The 18572-nt window shown below is 41.0% G+C and overlaps 1 protein-coding gene across 5 annotated transcripts in view; it reads left to right on the forward strand.

Annotated features, from left to right (window-relative positions):
* LOC100913944 (schwannomin-interacting protein 1) overlaps positions 1 to 18572 on the forward strand; it is a 576192-nt gene that overhangs the window by 544929 nt on the left and 12691 nt on the right. For all 5 annotated transcript variants that reach the window (XM_031957583.1, XM_031957584.1, XM_031957585.1 and 2 more), the window contains 3 exons: positions 13682 to 13799; positions 15011 to 15208; positions 16775 to 16898. In XM_031957583.1, coding sequence (XP_031813443.1) covers positions 13682 to 13799; positions 15011 to 15208; positions 16775 to 16898 — 440 coding nt within the window. The remainder of the gene's footprint in view (positions 1 to 13681; positions 13800 to 15010; positions 15209 to 16774; positions 16899 to 18572) is intronic.

The raw sequence follows: 18572 nt of genomic DNA on the forward strand, positions 1-18572 counted from the left end.
TCGGCATAGAATGAGTCTGAAACCTATGGGAGCTAAAGGAATCCCCAAGTGAGAGAGCATAGAAAAAAGAAAGAGGACCCAGGACAGAACCTTGGTACCTTCGCAGGTACAGAATGGGACATGGATGATGGATGAAAACAGGAGACTGAGGTAGGTCAAACAGATAGGAAGGGAATCGAGAGAAGAGCCTCAGGAAAACTCAGACAGGAGAGAGAATCCAGAAGAAAATGATGGCCAGGAGTGCCCCGGACTGTTGAAATTAAGAAATAATAGTATTAAGAAAGGAAAAAAAATTAACTTTGGCCAATAAGAGATCATTGGGTAATCTGCAGAATTAGGCACATTATAGAAGTGATGTTGAATAATTTCAGGCACAAGATCTCCTACATTGGTCATGAAGGCTTTGACTTGGGTTAATTGGATTTCAAGCTAGGACTGGGAGCAACCTCAGAGACTAACACATCATACATTATAGATAAAGAAACTGAGGTCCAGAGAGACCCATGATGTCCCTAAGGTCTCTTGGGTAGTATCAGAGGCAGGGTTTCCCAAGGCTGGTACCCTTTCCACTTGTGGACCATGCTGCCTCATAGTACTGTTGCTTCCCTTTCTGCTTCTCCCTTCCCTTCCTTTTTTCATCTTCCCTTTTTTATTCTAATGAGATCTTTATAGTTTTACAAAATATTTAGTGCTTGAGTTCTTACTTTACTCTTCTCCCAAGTTAAGAGAAACTGAATTTGTCTGACTCAAGATAGAAACACAATACCAGAAAAGAAGCATCACTCAAGGCAGAGAATTACCCAGCATGCTCTCTAATTCTCCTCTCCCCACCCCCCTTCCTACATTAGCATCTTTGCATTCCAAATGTAATCATGTGTGAGTATTTGTTAGTGGTGGAAATGGACCCAGGCATAAAACAGCCGAGTGGTCATGGCCCTCCAGAGAACCATAGGGAAGGCGTGTAGGCTGAGGCTGCAGAGATGAAAAGCTTCTGTCCTTTCCCAGCTTTCATAATTATCCTAAAAAGTGGCTTCTGTGGTGATGTTTGAGCCAGAGCTGGCAAGCGTTGAGAACCACAACCAGCTTGTTTTTCGAACAGTGAGAGGCTTTAATGGCCACTTAGTGCTAGCTGGATTCCCAGCATCGCTCAGCCTGTGCATGTGTCCAGTATCTGAACTTTGAGACTTATTCCAAAAAGGAAAAAGAAAAAAGGATGTGGGGCTCCATTGGACCAGAGATATGGAGCTGGGAGGGACCTCAGAGGTCATCTTGGCAATCTTGTACAGTCGAGGAAACAGAGATCTGGGGAGGCAGATCAGTGAGGAAGCACTTGAAGCAGGATTTGAACTCAAGCCAGTGCCTTCTCAATGATAATAGTCACACAATCTCCCAGAGAGAAAAGGATGTTTTATTCTACCACCTTTGTGACCTCCATCTCTTTGCTTCTGGGCATTTGTCCAAGCAGATTAAGGATGGGGTCAATTTTCTGATCTGAACCATAGGACAAAGGCTGGGAAAGGACACGATCTCCCTTCTCCAGGTCCCAAAAGATCCTTCCCAGGGATCAGGATTTGAAGGCTGCCTCTGAGTGGTGGAAAGAGAGAAAAGTGGATTTAAAGTCACATCTGGCTTGTGTGCAATTAAGCCCAGCCCATGCAAAGGCACATAAGTGCCAGATGGATGTAAGGAACAGAGAAGTCGCTTTGACTGAACTCCAGACTGATTGTTAGCATAATAATAAAATAGCTTGTTTTTATAAGCACTTTGAGGTTCGTGAAGCACTTTACAAATATTACCTTGTTTTATCTGCACAACAACCCTGGGAGTGATGATGTTATCCCCATTTTATACACAAGAAAGCTGAGGGAGACAAAGGTTTCCAAGGATGACACAGCTAATAGTTTTTAGTCAAATTTGAACTCGGGACTCCAGTGCTCTATTCATTGTACCACCAAGATACCTAGGAATACTTCTGGGAGGATTGGACTGTGAAGGAAAAGAGAGAGGGGAGTAAGAAACAGAAATATTCTTCAGGCACTGAGAGCACCAGGGGGAAACCCAAATTAAGAAACTATTCCAGTAGTCTCTGTAAGCAATTAATCAACATGCATTTATTAAGTGACTGCTGTGTACCAGGCACTGTGAGAATGGCAAGGAGGATATGGATATGAAGACAGTTAGAAATTCTATTTATAGGACTTGGGGTAAGATTGAATCAGATGTGGAGGCAGGAGAGAAAGAAAGCCAAAGCCGTTTGAAGCCCAGTTGACTGGGCAAATGGTTATACCTTCCACAGAAGTCAGGGAAGAGGCCAGTTTTGTGGGAGCAGATGACGAAGGCAGCTTTGCCCATGTTGAACTTGAAGTGCTGATGGGATACACAGCCATGGATACCCACGAGGCAATTGAAAATGAGAAACTAATGATCCAAGGAGGAGATGGAGAGACGGGAGTCTTCTGTCGAGATATGATTTGGGGAGCCAATTCACAAAATCCCTAAAGGAGAAAAGTCAGAGAAGAAAAAAAGGAACCCAAGATAAAATAGGCCCATTTGGACGCTGACAGAAAGACATCCATTTAGGGAATACCAGTAGCCAAGGAAACACGGGGCTGCATTGTTCTTTCTTTTCTCACTGTATCCTTGCTCCCCCCTCACCATCCCTCACCTGGGGGCTTCCTGAACGTGCTCCCTCTGCAACTCAACCTGGACCATCATGGCTGTCTCAGCCTCTCGTGACTCACTCCACAAAGGTCTCTGCTCCTTTGGATGCTGATGTGAGAGAGGAAGAAATCCCTCCCTCCTCCCCCTTTGTCAAACTCTGGGGCATCTCTCTTAATAGACATTTTAGAGCATGGTTTGTTTTTTAAAGGCTACCGGGGACATGGCTGGTTCTTTGGCCAGCTGCTAATGAGCTACAACTGCTCATCTACTGGGAGAACTTCCTAAAAGAAGAAGAAAAGATAAACATTTCCTTTCCAGGTTGTGCATGGATCATTCTCGTCTAGCAGATGAATTTTTACCTTCTTTGCCTTTACCTTTATCTTCTGCAAATAGTTCATCATTTATCTGCAGTAAATGATCCACTCACAAGATGCAAAATAAGATAAATAAAAAGGATTGCTCTGCCTCAGTTAAGACACAGGTGCAGATTTAGCATCATCTTCATGATTTTCTCCAGATTTTCCATCTATAAGCACCTATTATGTGCTGGGGACCTACTATGTGCCTGAAAAAAAAACCCTGCCCCAAAGAGCTTATATTCTAAAGAAGGAGATGATGTAAATTTAAACAGAGAAGTTAGCAGGCAAGGCAGCCAGGTAGCACAGTGGATACAATACCATTCCTAGTGTCAAGAAGACTCATCTTCCTTCAGATCCAGATTTAGATATTTACCCGCTATGTGACCCTGAATAAGTCACTCGATCCTATTTGCCTCCATTTCCTCATCTGCAAAATGAGTTGAAGAAGGAAATGGCAAAACATTCCAGTATCTCTGCCAAGAAAATCCCAAACGGGGTCATAAAGAGTTGGATATGACTGAAAAAGAAGCCAGCATGCAGGAGTTACCTAGAGCTGCAGGCCAACAGAGCCAACAAATGGTGATGAGGAGCAAGAGGGTCAAGGAGAGAGAAGGGAATAGAGATTGCGTATAATGCGGGCTCCCCATCACTTCTAGCTTCATCCTTTGCTCTTCTTCCTCTCACCCCCATGATCAGAGCCACTTGATTTTCCTAAATAAGGCGTCCGCTTATTCAGCCATAAATGTAAAAGCACATTTCAGCGCAGGAGACGTTTGCATAAGCAGCCTACTTTGTAGGTTGGCCCTTTGTGCCACACAGTGGGTTTGACCCTGGGGAGACACAGACCAAATTTAAACGCTACTCACTCTCACAGATGGAGATCTCCAGGGGGAGATGCCATGGACACAGATAAGTCAGTAGAAATAGGTGCTCAGGAAATACAAAGCAATTCGAAGGCAATAGTAGAAGCACTAGCAAATGGAGTGAGGACGGGAGAGATGGGTGGTTTGTGGGAGGAGGCAGCTGGTTCTAAAAGGAGGCACTGAGCACTGGGCAGGCAGAGCTTCTCAGGCACAGGGGAGGAGGAGATGGCCTGTGCAAAGATCCCGAGGTGGGAAATGGGATAGCTTGCACAAGGAGTCTCCAGGAGACCGGCCAGTAGCTAGGGCTAGTGAGCAGGAATACTGTGTGCCATCTAGTCTGGAAAGACAAACCGAGCCAGATTCTGGAAGCACAAAGCCAGCAAAGTGCCCAGAAGGACCATCTAATAATGGAAGTCGGATCAAGATTCTGGCCTCCAACTTCATCTTGGTTCAGGATAACTGAGGTTGGCTAGAGAGACACAGTCTCGTTGTGTGATCTTGGCCAAGTCATTTCCCTCCCTTGGCCCTCTCCCTGCTTCTTGGAGACTCCCTAAGACCATAAGTGGTGGAGAAGGTGCAGAAGGGAGTCCCTTATTTGGAAGATTCCAATATTGATTCAATCACAGGTCAAATCTCTAACCCACACATATAAAGCCCTCTGTTCTCTCTATCTACCATCGATCCGATCAGACATGATAATATTTGTGAAGTCATTATTACAGGGGCTGGTAACCAGTAGGGTTAAAAGCAGCTATGTGACATAGGGGAGAGAGGCAGGAAAATCTGAGTTCAAATACACCCTGTGTGATCCTGACTAGATCACCTAATCTCTGTCTGCCTCAGTTTCCTCATCTGCAAAATGGGAATAATCTAAAAAACTGAAATAATATTTGTAAAGCACTTAGCCCAGTACCTGGCACATAGTAGGCACTATATAAATGTCTACTATTTATTTATTCATCTGTATGATAGGGATAATAATGGCGCCCACCTCCCAAGGCTGTCAAGGGGATCAAATGAGATATTTGTAAAGCACTTAGCCCAGTGCCTGGCACATAGTAGGCACTCTAGAAATGTCAGCTATTTATTTATTCAACTGTATGATGGGGATAATAACGGCGCCCACCTTCCAAGGCTGTCAAGGGGATCAAATGAGATAATATTGGATAAGTGCTCAGCATAGTGCCTGGCACATAGTAGGCACTTAAAGGCTTTTTTTTTCCTTCCCCTTTTCCCTTTACTAATAAATACTTCTTCCCTGTCTATCTAATACATATACATAGAGTAACCCAGCCTATTGTTAATCATCCATCACATTTTATGGTGCCTTTGTTTCTCAATTTCATTTTACTGACTGTGCCTCATTTCAAAATCCAAAGCCATGTTTCTCTATCCAAACATATGGATCAGCTTGTGTGTGTGTGTGTGTGTGTGTGTGTGTGTGTGTGTGTGTAATACACATGCAGGTACTTTAAAGTACCCATAATGACAAGCCCATCCTGCGCAAATCTGAACATTTCCCATATTCTCTCCAGGCAACAAGTTTTAAGGAAAATTGCATGTGTTTACAGCTGCCCTTGAATAGTGGTAATTCATATTTTATGCTCCATCCCCTCCGAAATCCTCATGAAATAGAAAAAGAGATATGGCATAAAAATATGGGTGATTATTCATTATATATACTGCTTATGAATAATGCATCAAAGAGCCATTAAAATAAATGGAAAATAATGTATTTTAACGGCCTATCCCAGAAAGGATTGGGAATATTGAGTCAAGAATAGCATAGTTGGGCAGATAGCTTTGGAGCCGTCTCAGGCAGATAATGCAAAATGCATTTATGAAAAAGCTAAACACACGGAAACTTCTACCTGTGGTGGATTGACAATAAAGACTGCACAAATCCTTCTAAGAGGAAGCAAATAATTGCGACCTGTCTTTGTTATGATTTGTTATTCTTGGATCTCCATTAAAGTATGACTCAGACACTCCTTTTTGGCACAGAGGTGAGCCTGAATTCTCAAAAGCAAAGCCAGCAGGACCCAAGGTCCTGTCAAGCTGGGAAGGCCTTTAGTGGAGGAAGGCCACTTGGGAGCTGTATTTATACCTACTGTGGAAGGATGGGGCTAGCCAAAGCAAGAAAGCTTCATGCTTAGGAGGTTGGCCATTGGTGGGTAAATTCTATTTGGGCCATTGCAATTAGGGAAATGATGTCCTAGGGTAGTGTCAGGGCCCTGACGTGGGCCCAAGGAAGAAGTACCCACACTGGCAAAATCAAAAAGTAGAAAGACTAGTGCGTTCTGAGTCCAAGAAAGGCAAGATCTGAATTCTGGATGGACTGTGTGATTTGGGGGAAGTCAGCTGAATTTTAGTTAGGCTTTATGGATTTTTATTTTTTTTTACTCTTTTGTAAAATGAAGCCACTGGATGAGAAATCATCCAATTAGAGCGAGGAAGAGGAGATCTTGTCCAACTGCCTCATCTTACAATGAGAAACTGGAAAGATGAAATGACTGCCTGAGGGCATACGAGTAAGAAACAGGATTTGAGCCCTAACCCAAGTCTCCATTTCCCCCATTCTCTCCCCAACATCACCATCTTCTTACAGGTTCTTCCTGGCTTTGTTCAGAATGAAATAGTATATGAGAGTCACTGGGTCTTAGAAATCCAAACTGGGGAACTTTAAGCCTGAACTCTAAGCAGAACTCATTCCAAGAACTCGAAGTACTAGGGAACCCATTGCCTAATTCTCAGCTTACTTATGGTCAGATACCAAATGGAGAAGGAGAAGGAGAAGGAAAAGGAAAAGGAGAGGGAGAGGGAGGGAGGGAGGAAGAGAGAGAGACAGAAACAATGACAGACAGAGAGAGGGAGGGAGAGGGAGAGGATAGCTAGGGCATATATTTTATCTATGGCTTTAAAGTTTGCAAAGGACTGCAGTAAGACATTGAGGACACCCTATTTTCCTTATTTGATCCTCATAACAACATTGTCTCATAGATGCTATCATCATCTCCACTTTTCACCTGACCAAACTACAGTTCAGAGGGGCCAAAGGACTCACCCAGGCTGGATGACTATCCGCTAATCCCTCGTACCTTCATTAAAAATGCTCTGAAAGAAAAGCAGATACCAAGACGCGCCATGTTTATTTTCTCAATATTGATCTTGCTTCCTGTCTACAAATGGCAGCTTGAGGATGGTCCTGTTGTTCAGGAATGTCCTTAAAGAGAAAGTTATCAAGACGGGTGGCCTTGGGGAGGTGTCTGGGTCACACTTGCTTGTGGCTTGCAAATTTGTTCCAAGGTTATCTCTGCTCTGAAAAAAAAAATAGGATAGTATTTCCTGGGGGGGGGGGAATAAATGAGTACTGGATTAGAAATCAGAGCACTGGGATATGACTCTTCACTCTGTTAATACTAGGTAACATCACTTCTACTCTTTAAGCCTCAGTTTCTTTATCTGTAAAATGAACAAGTTGGACTAGATGAGTCCTAAAGTCCCTTCTAGTTCTATGAATCTGTGACCTCCCAAGGCCTAAGTTTTCTCATCTTTTAAATGAGGGGATTGGACAAAAAGACCCCTAAAGACTTTTTCAACTCTTCATCTAGGATCTTATACTTACTTTTCTTAGGGGGCAGGGGGAAGAGCAAGCTAAAGGAGATTTTTGTATGAAGGGGATTCGCCGTTCTTCAATCTATCTTATTGGTATCTTCTTAGTAGTTAAGAACTCTCTTCCTTTAAAAAAAAAAAAAAAACTTTACCCATCATCTCAGGCTCTGAAACTTACTCATGATGTCCTTGGGAATAATGGCACCTATAAAGGGATAGCAGACAGATAGAGTATTGGAATTAGACTGACTGAGTTCCCTGTTCTAAGGGCTAGATTTAAAATCTATCAACATTAAAGGATTAACTAAGACATTATTCTCTCTCTGCATGTCTCTGTTTCTCTATCTCTGTGTTTCCTTCTCTCCTCTCTGTCTCTGTCTCTCTCTCCCCTCCTCTACCTCTCAATTTTTCCCTTCTCCTTTTTTTTCCCTCCCTGGCTTCCTCTCACCCTAATTCTCTTTCATTCTCCTCCACTTCTTTTCATGATTAGGACTCCATCATTAGAACACAGAAAGGTACTTCTAGCTCCTCTGAATTCTCCAAAAGGTTCAATGATCATTTCTCATTTAATGCTTCTTGAGCCTTCTCCATGGAGATTCTCTCCTGTTTTCAGATCCCTGGCCTTCCCTGGCAATAACTGTGAGACATCATCTTTTCTTGTTCATTGCTGTGTATGCATAGGTGACAAATGGTTCCTTAGGTAACCAGGATGCTGATCTTTGTGAAGGGTCCCCAGCCAGCAAGTCCTACTTTAAAATGGCACATCACATTAGATGCACCACAGAACAAACAGTAACTGAGTAACCTAAGTTAGGTTCAAAAGGATCCTGGGACCAGAATTGATTGTTAAATTTTCAGTGTGAGCATTTATACCTCAAAAGTTGGCAAAGGCTACAAATCAAGGCTTGATTTATTGCTGTGTTGATTGTCTAGACTTAATAAAATGTTGAACAAAATGCTAATAATGAAGATTAATCTTAAAGGGTATTTATTGTTCCTTCAGAGAATAGTTGTGTTAAATATTTATTACTGGGTTAAATTCCTTGAAACTCTCCCCGATCAAGTGGATTCTCTATTTAAAGCCTGTTTCCGATGCCTCCTTTGTAGCAGAGAGGTGACCTTGGACTCTTGAAGGCTTTGCCAGTGGAACATAAGCCCTTATGGGTCCCACTGAGCTGGAAAGACTGGAATATGAACCTGACAATGGGTACTGGGTGCCTATTGCTTAAGACCAGTGAAGGGAAGTTCTGAGGGATTCAGTACCAAAAGATGCAGTGTTTTTTCCAACTGCAGCAGTGCAGGAAGCCATCTGCAAAAGTCTAGAACCAGTGGGATCTGCAATAGGAGAGAGTCCCAAATCCTAAATTCTCCAAGCACCAGCTTCCCTCTGGTGGTTACTGCTCTCCTCCCACCAGATGATTTTGTGTCTATTTCCCATATATATTTCTATCTTCTTTCCTATGTTCATACCATTCCCCTTCCCTAAAAAATAAAAATGTAAATTCGATGGGATTGAAAGTCTTTTTATTTTTTGTCTGTGAACAAATTAAATGATGAGCAGCATGGCTCTCAGTACATAGTAGTCATTCAATAAATCCTTGTTGAATAAAAGAGGCTGAAAGTATCTCTTTATTTTTGCTTAAAATGACTTTCAAAGTTCCAAATGACTTAGACTTACTACTGAATTCATTTTTTTAATTTTATATTTATGTCTTTGAGAGTTTGTTTTAGCTAGTCGTTTCCTGATCCCAGCCTTCGAATTCCTCCATATAACAAAGAAAGGCTCTTAAGCAAAACTGAACAACAAGGTTCTAAGGGAGTATGCAGCATCCCGCTGCCATAGTCCCCTGCCTCTCAGAAAGCATTCTGGGCAGAACCCTTCCTGGGTGAGACAAGGGATTGTCTCATCCATCACCCTGCTCCAGACAGGACAAAAGTTCCAGCAAGAGGACTCAGCTGTCCCCAGACTTCAAGTAGCTGCTCGGAAAGCTGAGCCGGGAATCATGTGCAGGCTCCTTCATCTTAATCCGTGCTCAGAACTCAGTGAAAAGCAAATGAATCCCTCTTGAAACCTGAGCTCATTGTAAGGTAGTTTTACTACAATCCCTTCTGAACCATTCGCTGTCATGTCATATCATTTCCTTTTCCAGGGAGTCACATTCTTGGTGATTAGTTCTGTAAGGAATTATGGGTCTCGCCCTAGAAAAAAGTCTATCCAGCTTCCCACGGTGATAAAACCGTACTAAGGCGATTTCCTGAATTTTTACCCAAGGGGGCTTTCTTATTTTATTTCCTCCGACTGCTAAATCCTGCCCACTTCCCTTTGCACTCTCCTGCCTTAGAAGTATTAGACTGGATAAATGCTTCTGGTTTGGTCTGCAGTGCTAAATCTTCATCCCCCCAGGGGGAATCTTTTAGGACTGGATTGTAGAATTTATTATCAGAATTAACAGTGGTTCAAGATGAAAACCTATAGGCTTTAAATAAGCTTAGCTCTGGTGATGTGGGAAGAGCGCTGAGGCTTGTGTCAAAGGGCCTGAGTTCAAATCACACCTCTGATATGAACTGCTCTTGTAACCACAGGCAAATCCCTTAACCTTACTGGGTCCTCATTTTCCTCATTTTCAAATGCAAAAAGTTGGACTAGATGTCTCTGAAGTATCTTCTAGATCTGGATCTCAGATTTTGTTTCTATTATATATGGAACATTTCTTTATGTGGTCTGTCTCTGTCTCTTTGCCTTTTATTTCTCTATACCCCCCCCTCTTTGTCTTTGTCTCTCTCTCTCTTTCTCTCTCTCTCTTTTTCTCTCTCTCTTTGTCTTTCTCTCTCGTTGTTTCTCTCTCTCTTTTTTTTTTCTCTCTCTCTCTGTCTCTCTATATCTTCCTGTCTCTACTCTCTTTGTCTCTCTCTCCCTCCCCCCTTCCCCTCTCTTTCTTTCTCCCTCTCCTTCTCTGTGTGTATGTATGTATGTATATACATATATACACAGACACATAGAGGGAGTGAGACAGAGAGAAAAAAGAGACAGACAGAGAGAATGGGAAAGAAGACAAGAGACACACAGAGAAAGACAGTGACAGAGAGGCAGAAATAGAAATAGAAAGAGAGAAAGGAGAGAGAGATGGATGGATGCATCAAACCATAAGCCAGTCTCATACAAGGGAGAAGACATGGCACCTGAAGACCAGTGTTCTCAAAGGTTCCAGGGAAGCTTCCATCCTCTCCTAGAAACCATCGATTTGACAATGCCTGGAACATAGAAAGCACTGAATTCATGCTTGGGAGATTGATGGATGGCCATTATTGCATAGCCCCCGGCTCTGGGAGTCCAGATGTGCTGTAGAGTAGAAAGCCCTCAAAACTTCTATTAGTCACAGATTTCAACAATAGATGGCACCAGACTACCGTTGCCGCTCTGTTGTCTGGCAACTTCCTTATTGCTTTGAATCAAAGGAAGTCTCTTTGTTGGGCTTTGTGAGAACTGGCCCTTTAGCATTTAGGCTATGTGGAAATAAATTACAAATGCATCTGAGAAGTTGTTTCTGCATAGAGAAGAGACAGTAGTGCTAGGAGGAATCCAGTCCCATCATCCTCTGGACCCCATAACCTGGCTCAGATTAGTCCAGTGAGCAATTCTTGGGAAACTAGGGGAAAGATCATGAGACAGACCTGAGTTCAAGTCCCACCTTGGATTCATATGGTGTGACATTGGGAAAATCACCAAACCTTTCAGGATTCTGGGCAGCTTTCTAAGACTAAAGTCAACTCTATGAATTGGTAGGAATTCCCTCATAGAGAAATTCCTGATACCAATAAAGTCGGGAATCTAATTCCTCTCCCTTCTTGAAGACTGGGGCTAAGGAAAGGACTATGGAAAGTGCTCTTTTCAACTAATTATCAAACAGCAATGGACCACAGGCTTAAAGCTGGAAGACACTCTCAAGGACATCTTGTCCAAGTGTTTGATAAGGAAACTGAGCCCCCAAAAGTTTGTGATTTGACCAAAGTTGTTATCAGTGATAAATCTGAGATTTACTTCTGACTGCAAATCTAGTCTTCTTAAAGAATATCTTGTACACTTTAAGTCCCACAATAAGATTCTCAGAGTGACTTACATGCGCATATGAACAATGCATACTACAGATATATTTTAAGTTACCTCTGGGGACTCGATTACCAAAGACGTGCAGTTCCATAGGGGCTGAGCTGCCTATACATTGTGGAGAGCCAGGTTCCTGGAATCCATCTCGCTCCAAAAGGTTCTTCCAGTCTTCCAGGTTCTGCAGACCAAGTGTTCAACACCAAGTCTTCATAGAGTAGGAGTTCTTGACCTTGTGTGTCAAAGCCCTTTGGCAGTCAGTTGAGATCTACCTTCTCAAAAGAATACTTCAAAATAATTTTATAGCTAGAGGTTAGTGAAAATAGGGAGATGTCCTTTTTTCCAATTTCATAGTCTCCAGAGATCCATCCATGGAACCCTAGAGGGTCCATGAATTCCCAGTTATTTCTGAGATTTGAGAGCTCCAAGTGCCTGGAGTCCCCTATACTTGTGGGTACTGGTCTTTTTTTAGTTTCAAAAAGGATACAAACTCCCAATGATGATGGTTGGCAAATATTCTCCAGCAAGCCCCCTTAGGATGTTTCTGTTATGAATTACTTGGGAAAAAATTGTCTGGGTTTTCCTCCTGAAGGCATTCTCCTCCAAGTGAGGTAACATTTGCTCTGGGTATTTAGGAGCATCTAACCTGTGGCAGAACTACAGAGCCTGAGCGAAGGAAACACCTGAAGCAATAATCATCTTTGTCCTTCTAAAGACTCCAGCAGATCTGAATATAGCTGGAAGTGGAAATCAATTAGAAAGTGATCCATCTTTGGCTCTCTTCAATAATGAGATAAATCAAACCAATTCCAATTGTTCAGTGATAAAGAGAGCCATCTACACTCAGAGAGAGACTATGGGAACTGAGTGTGGACCACAACATAGCATTTTCACTCTTTTCGTTGTTGTTTGCTTGCATTTTATTTTGTTTCTCTTTTTTTCTTGTGCAGCACAATAATTGTATAAATATGTATGCATATATTGAATTTAACATATATTTCTACCATGTTGAATATATATTGGTCTACTTGCCATCTAGGGGAGGGGGAGAGGGGGAAATTATAGCACAGGGTTTTGCAAGGACTAATGTTGAAAAATTGTCCACTCATATGTTTTGAAAACTAAAAAGCTTTAAAATAATAATAATTATACACACACACACACACACACACACACATATATATATAGTGGTCCATTGGCTCCAACTCCAAACAACATGGTGGAAGATGAGGCTTTTCCCATTCTTTTCACAGAGATGCCTCTGAAACTGATTACCAGAATTTAAAAAATGAAACATGCCTTTTGCCTAGCACTTTAAGATTTGCTACATATGTAGAATGTCCCCAAATCCTTTAGTGCAGTTGGAAACTATTAAAGCTTCCCAACTCCAAATTTAGCCCCCTTTTCACTTTACCAACAGAGAGAAAGGTAAGGCTCATGACTTGCCCTGGATCACACTATTAAGTGAGCAGTTACAAGGAATGCAATCTCCTGGATGCAGTTTAAGACACTCTAAACAATAGTAATTTTACTGTTTTGGCAAAGATGATGGAGGATGGGGGGGCACCAGAGAAAGTTTCCAGATGTATGATTTTTCATGGATACTCATTAACCAGTCATCTGTAACAGCATGTTAGAGAGCTACCTGGCACATTCAGCAAATAGCTAAGTGAGTTAGTTGTCCAGCATCAAATATTTACTGTGTATCAACAGTTAAACTTCTTTATTTCTTTTTCTTCTTTTATTCTTTCCTTCCTTTCTTTCTCTCTCTTAATCTCTCTCTTCCTTTTCTCTTTACTTTCTCTCTTTTTCTCTCTCTCTCTGTCTCTCTCTGTGTGTGTCTCTGTCTCTCTCTCTCTCTCTCTCTCTCTCTCTCTCTCTCTCTCTCTGTATCTCCATCCCTACCCCCTCTTTTCTCTCTCTTTCTCTCTCCACATAGGCTTTCAAGTCACTGCCTCTTTGGTACTTTCCTGAAAACCTTTTTCTCAAGGAAATAATCTGAATGCAGTTGAAGAAGAAAACCACAAAATTATATAACTCACTCTAACTCACTCTACCCCCTCCCTCCTTTTTTTCTGGTCCAGGCTACAAAGTGGGATGAATTTGCAGATTTGTTTTGTGAATGACAGCGGCAGTGACAAAGACAGTGATGCAGATGACAGTAAGACAGAAACAAGCCTGGACACTCCTTTGTCACCTATGGTAAGCCCATGGCAATACTAAACTCCCATTGTGTCCCTTCACTGAGCTCGTCTGGTTGGTTCATTGGGAGACAAAAGTTGTGGCAGAAAAATCAGGTGAAATTTCTCCCATTTTTAAGCCTCTTGGAAGTTCTTGAAGAAAGAAATGTTGGTGCATTGGAAGTACAAATGAGGTTTAAAGTTGTACAGTGACTTTGAAGTAAATGCAAGTTGAATATTCCAATGGAGGAAGTATATGAGGGAGTATTCCCTTCCCACGTAAGCTTTTAAGTAGAAATTCCAACCATCATTGGTTGGTATCAAAAAGACCATCCGATTAGTAGATAGAGTGCTTCAGTTGGAATCAGGAAGACCCGAGTTCAAATCCATCCTCTGACATTCACTAGGTAAACTCGAGCAAGTCATTTAAGTTTGCTGACCCTCAGCTTCTACCTTCATAAAAGGGAGAGGTTGAATTACAACTTCTGTTCCACATCTAAATTTATGATTCAAAAGGCACACAAGGTCAATTAAAGTAGTTTTGTTGGGAGAGCAGGAGTAACTAGCAAGGCTTCATGTAGAAAGTATTCCCTGAGCTGAATCTCAAAGGAAAATAAAGAATCCGGGGCGGGGGGTGGGGAGGGATGAGAAGGCAAAGCATTGAAGGCCTGGGAAGACACTATTAAAGGTGATTTTCTCTATAGAAGATCAGATCCTGAGATCATTACTTCATTTCTGCAGGTTGAGTGTCATAGTTTCATTTGATTCACAAAGTGAGGTTCTTCACAAACAAAGTGCTCTGCCCCAGATTGCATAAATTTTGGATTAAATTTCAGAACGAACTTTGACGGTTTTTTGTTTTGTCTGGCCACTCATTAAAAAAAAATAGACCCAATCACGAAAAGTTTTAATTTTACAAATTTAAATCTCTCATAATTTATTGCATCATCTCCCTCACATCCTGCTTGTACTGAAATCAGAAAGCTTCTGCTCCTGGCATTGATTGAAAAGACATTTGGAGGGTTGGTTTCCGCACCAAGGACACCAAAAACGTAGGGAGTTGTTTGGGAATGAATGGGAAAGTGAACATTGATTCAAGTCCAAAGCATTCAGATATTCAAAGTTGTTGTGGAATAGAAGAGTGCTTATCTGGTTCCCTAATGGGTGTCCATTTCCTGGAACATGGAAAAATTAAAGGAGTTCTCGATCTTTGTTGTCCTTGTCACCCCACAGAGCAAGCAGAGCTCTTCCTATTCTGACAGAGACACAACTGAAGAGGAGTCAGAATCCCTGGATGACATGGATTTCCTCACCAGACAAAGGAAGCTGCAGGCAGAGGCCAAGATGGCTCTCGCTATGGCCAAACCAATGGCCAAGATGCAAGTGGAAGTGGAGAAGCAAAACAGGAAAAAATCTCCAGTGGCCGATCTCGTAAGTATCCACACGACGATTAGAAAGCTCCCAAGTGGCCTATGTCATCTCAGTCCTCCCTTACTCAGAGTTACACAATCCTGGATTTCTCAATGGCATTTTTTAGAAAAGTACCTAATGTTATTGGGAAACAGGTCATTGTGATTCTTTTTGTTCCCAGGATTTTGTCTCTTACTAGATGAAAACTATATAAACAAAAGATTTCTCAAAAGGGAAACTGATATTAGAAAAAGACCTTAGATGTAAAAGAGACCTTGGAAATAAGAGCATCTGATCTTTCCTCTACCCCATTTTACAGATAGAAATTTGAGGCCAAGAGAGAAGAAAATTAGTTCAAGGTCCCATAGGGAGTTAGTAATAAAATTTTATTTTCAACCAATCTCCTCCATTCAACCCACTGTCCTTTCTACACTACCAAATTTCCCATTTTTCTTGCATGAATTGCAGGATTTTGGGAATTCATATTTCTTGCTGATTTTTCCAAAATATGTATGTCTTAATCGGCTTCCCTAAGTCATACTAGTCCTATGTTCAGAAATTCTGGAACCCCAAAGAATTTTTAAAATTCAGTCTCTTAAAAATGATTTAATGATAGACCTAAAGCCGAAAGTTAGCATTATTAGCAATGGAGGTAATGATAGAGGCTTTCCCTACAAATGCAGAAATAAAGCAAGGATGTTATTTTCCCCCATTGTTATGCACATAGGTTTAGAAATACTAGTAATAGCAATAACATAAGGGAAAAAATAGGTAAAGAAAAGATAAAAGTCTCCTTTTTTTGCTGATGCCCTGATGTTTTACTTAGGTAAACCCTAGAGAATTAGCAAAGAAACTAATTGAGATAATCAGTAGATTCAATAAAGTAGCAGAATAAAAAAATACATCCATTAAAATGTATGATCATAGCAACTTCCTTATTTGCATATTACATATTTCTAGCCCTGGTTGCATAATGTATCAGAGAGCTCTAGCTACTCATTTGGTTCCATAGTTAAGCCCTCAGGTACCCTAGATTCCTAGCTATATCCCTTCAGAAGACTCCCAGCTTAATAATCTTTTCCCAAAACTCAGTCAGGAAGTTTTTGACATAAGAACTGTTTTAAAATATTTGGGTAAAAACCATATGTACACCTACTGATCCAGGGCACCCTTATTAGAAAGATATAAACTGAGATGCTTTAAAAGTAGATTTCCTAAATTAATAGTAACCAAATAGCAATAAATGTTCTTCCTTTTTTATGGAAGACTGGATAGTGCCCTGATCTTAGAAATAGATATCTGGATTCGACTCCCATCTCAACAAGTTCCAAGTTGTATGAACTCAAGTCTCAAGTTCCCTCATCTAGCAAAATTGAGATTATAACCTTGATCACCCATTTTATAGGATTAATCAGAGGAAAGTTCTTTGTAAACCTTAGAATGTCTCATATATATATGAATCAGTATTATGAGGATGATGATAGTGGTGTGGTGGTGGTAGTAATGATGATGATGATGATGGGTGAATTTCTCAACTTTAATCAGGCAGTTTCTATTTCTTTTTTCCCTTTCCTTACCAATCTTTAGCTGCCACATATGCCTCATATAAGTGAATGTTTGATGAAAAGAAGTTTAAAACCTACCGACCTGAGAGATATGACCATTGGGCAACTACAAGTGATAGTCAATGATCTCCACTCCCAAATAGAGAGTAAGTATAAGACACCTTGTTTTGTCCAACTGAATTCAACAAGCATTTATTAAGCACCTGTTATATGTAGGTGCTGGCAGAAAGATAAACTTTAGATAAAGCATAGTCTTGATCTTCCTAGAGCTTATAGTCAGCTAAAAGGATTTGACACATAAATAAGTAATTATGCCTTGAGTTAATTATATGACAAAATATTGAATGTTTTAAAATGAAGCATGAGGATAACCTAGATATCTTTATATTCATAGTTACCCAACAAGTATATGAATACCCACTTAGGTAGTCATCTAGTTCATATGGAGGAAATAGCAACTTCTGGCTAAGATGAGGGTATGAAAAATTCAGAAGGACCCAGCTCTAGACTGCTCCTACTTACAGGATCTAAAAAGAATATTAAACTGACCGATGATCAAGAAATTCAAAGAGAAATTTCAGTTAGCTCCTTCATCCAACCCAAGACTACATAAAAATAAAGCAAGAAGTTCTGGTTGCTGAAAGATGGAACCCGTCAGAGAAACCAACACAAAATCAGATGAATGGGCCCATGGCACAGTTCTGCCTGTGGAAAACCATGGGAGAAGGGGGGGTTGGAAGATTATAGCAGCATTGCAACCAGGGAAGTTGTGGCGACAGAGTGGTAGACCATAGGAGTATCCTAACCAGGGATAATCAGCCACAAATTGCTGACCCCATATCTGGTATTTGGACGCTACTCAGAGAGCAAACTCAACAAAAGTGGAAACCAGAAGTAGGAGCCCAGGAAAGTAGGGTCAGAGCCAAACAGGACCTAACTATAAAATTCAAGAGTGTAGGAAAAAGTGGAGGCCCCAAAAAAGTCCTAAATCAGAAGCTGAGGCGAGAGTGAATGAATCAAAGAATACCTACTGAACACTATTAAGAAATGTTATGGATCAAAATACAACCAAGATATAAATCCAGAAGAGGAAAATTCCAAAAAACTGATGATATAATGGAAAATAAAGAGGTATATTTCGTTAGAATCCAATGACTTCAAAGGTCACAGTGACGATTTTAATTTCCCCTTATTTATAGGGACTGGTGGTTGGTTTTTTTTTTTTCTATTTTGATGACTTTAACAAAGGAAATAAAAGAGAAGTATGTATGAATATGCTAGGGAAGAAATGAGGAAGAGAAATGGGATACTTACTATTTCTTATAATTGGGGTATATAAGAAGAATATGCACAATGGAAGAAGGGATGAGGTGCAGGAATAACATTAACCCCATTCTTATTTATACCAAACAGAAGAGATGTGGAGAGAGAGAGACAGAGAGACAAAGACCAGGGTGATGGGGGGGGGGGGGGGGGAGGAAGAGGGAAAATAGCTTGTGTATTGCTACATTAAATTTAAAAAATAAATTAATTAAGGACAAGGAAGAAGAAGTTTAAGAGGAAAGATAAAAGTTGGGGGAACTAAAACCACAGATAAAACAAACTTCAATTTTGGTAGACAACTAATAACAGGAGGATTGAAAGGGGATAGGAGCATAAGATAGGAATCTGAGCTCAAGAAATAGATAATGCAGGTAGAGTACCAGGCCTGATGTCAGGTGAACTTATCTTTCCTGAAATCAAATCTAGCCTCAGACCCTTTCTATCTGTATGATCCTAGGCAAGTCACTGAACCCTATGTGCCTCAGTTTCTTCATCTG

This window comes from Sarcophilus harrisii, chromosome 3 (assembly GCF_902635505.1).
Source record: "Sarcophilus harrisii chromosome 3, mSarHar1.11, whole genome shotgun sequence".
Taxonomy (NCBI): domain Eukaryota; kingdom Metazoa; phylum Chordata; class Mammalia; order Dasyuromorphia; family Dasyuridae; genus Sarcophilus; species Sarcophilus harrisii.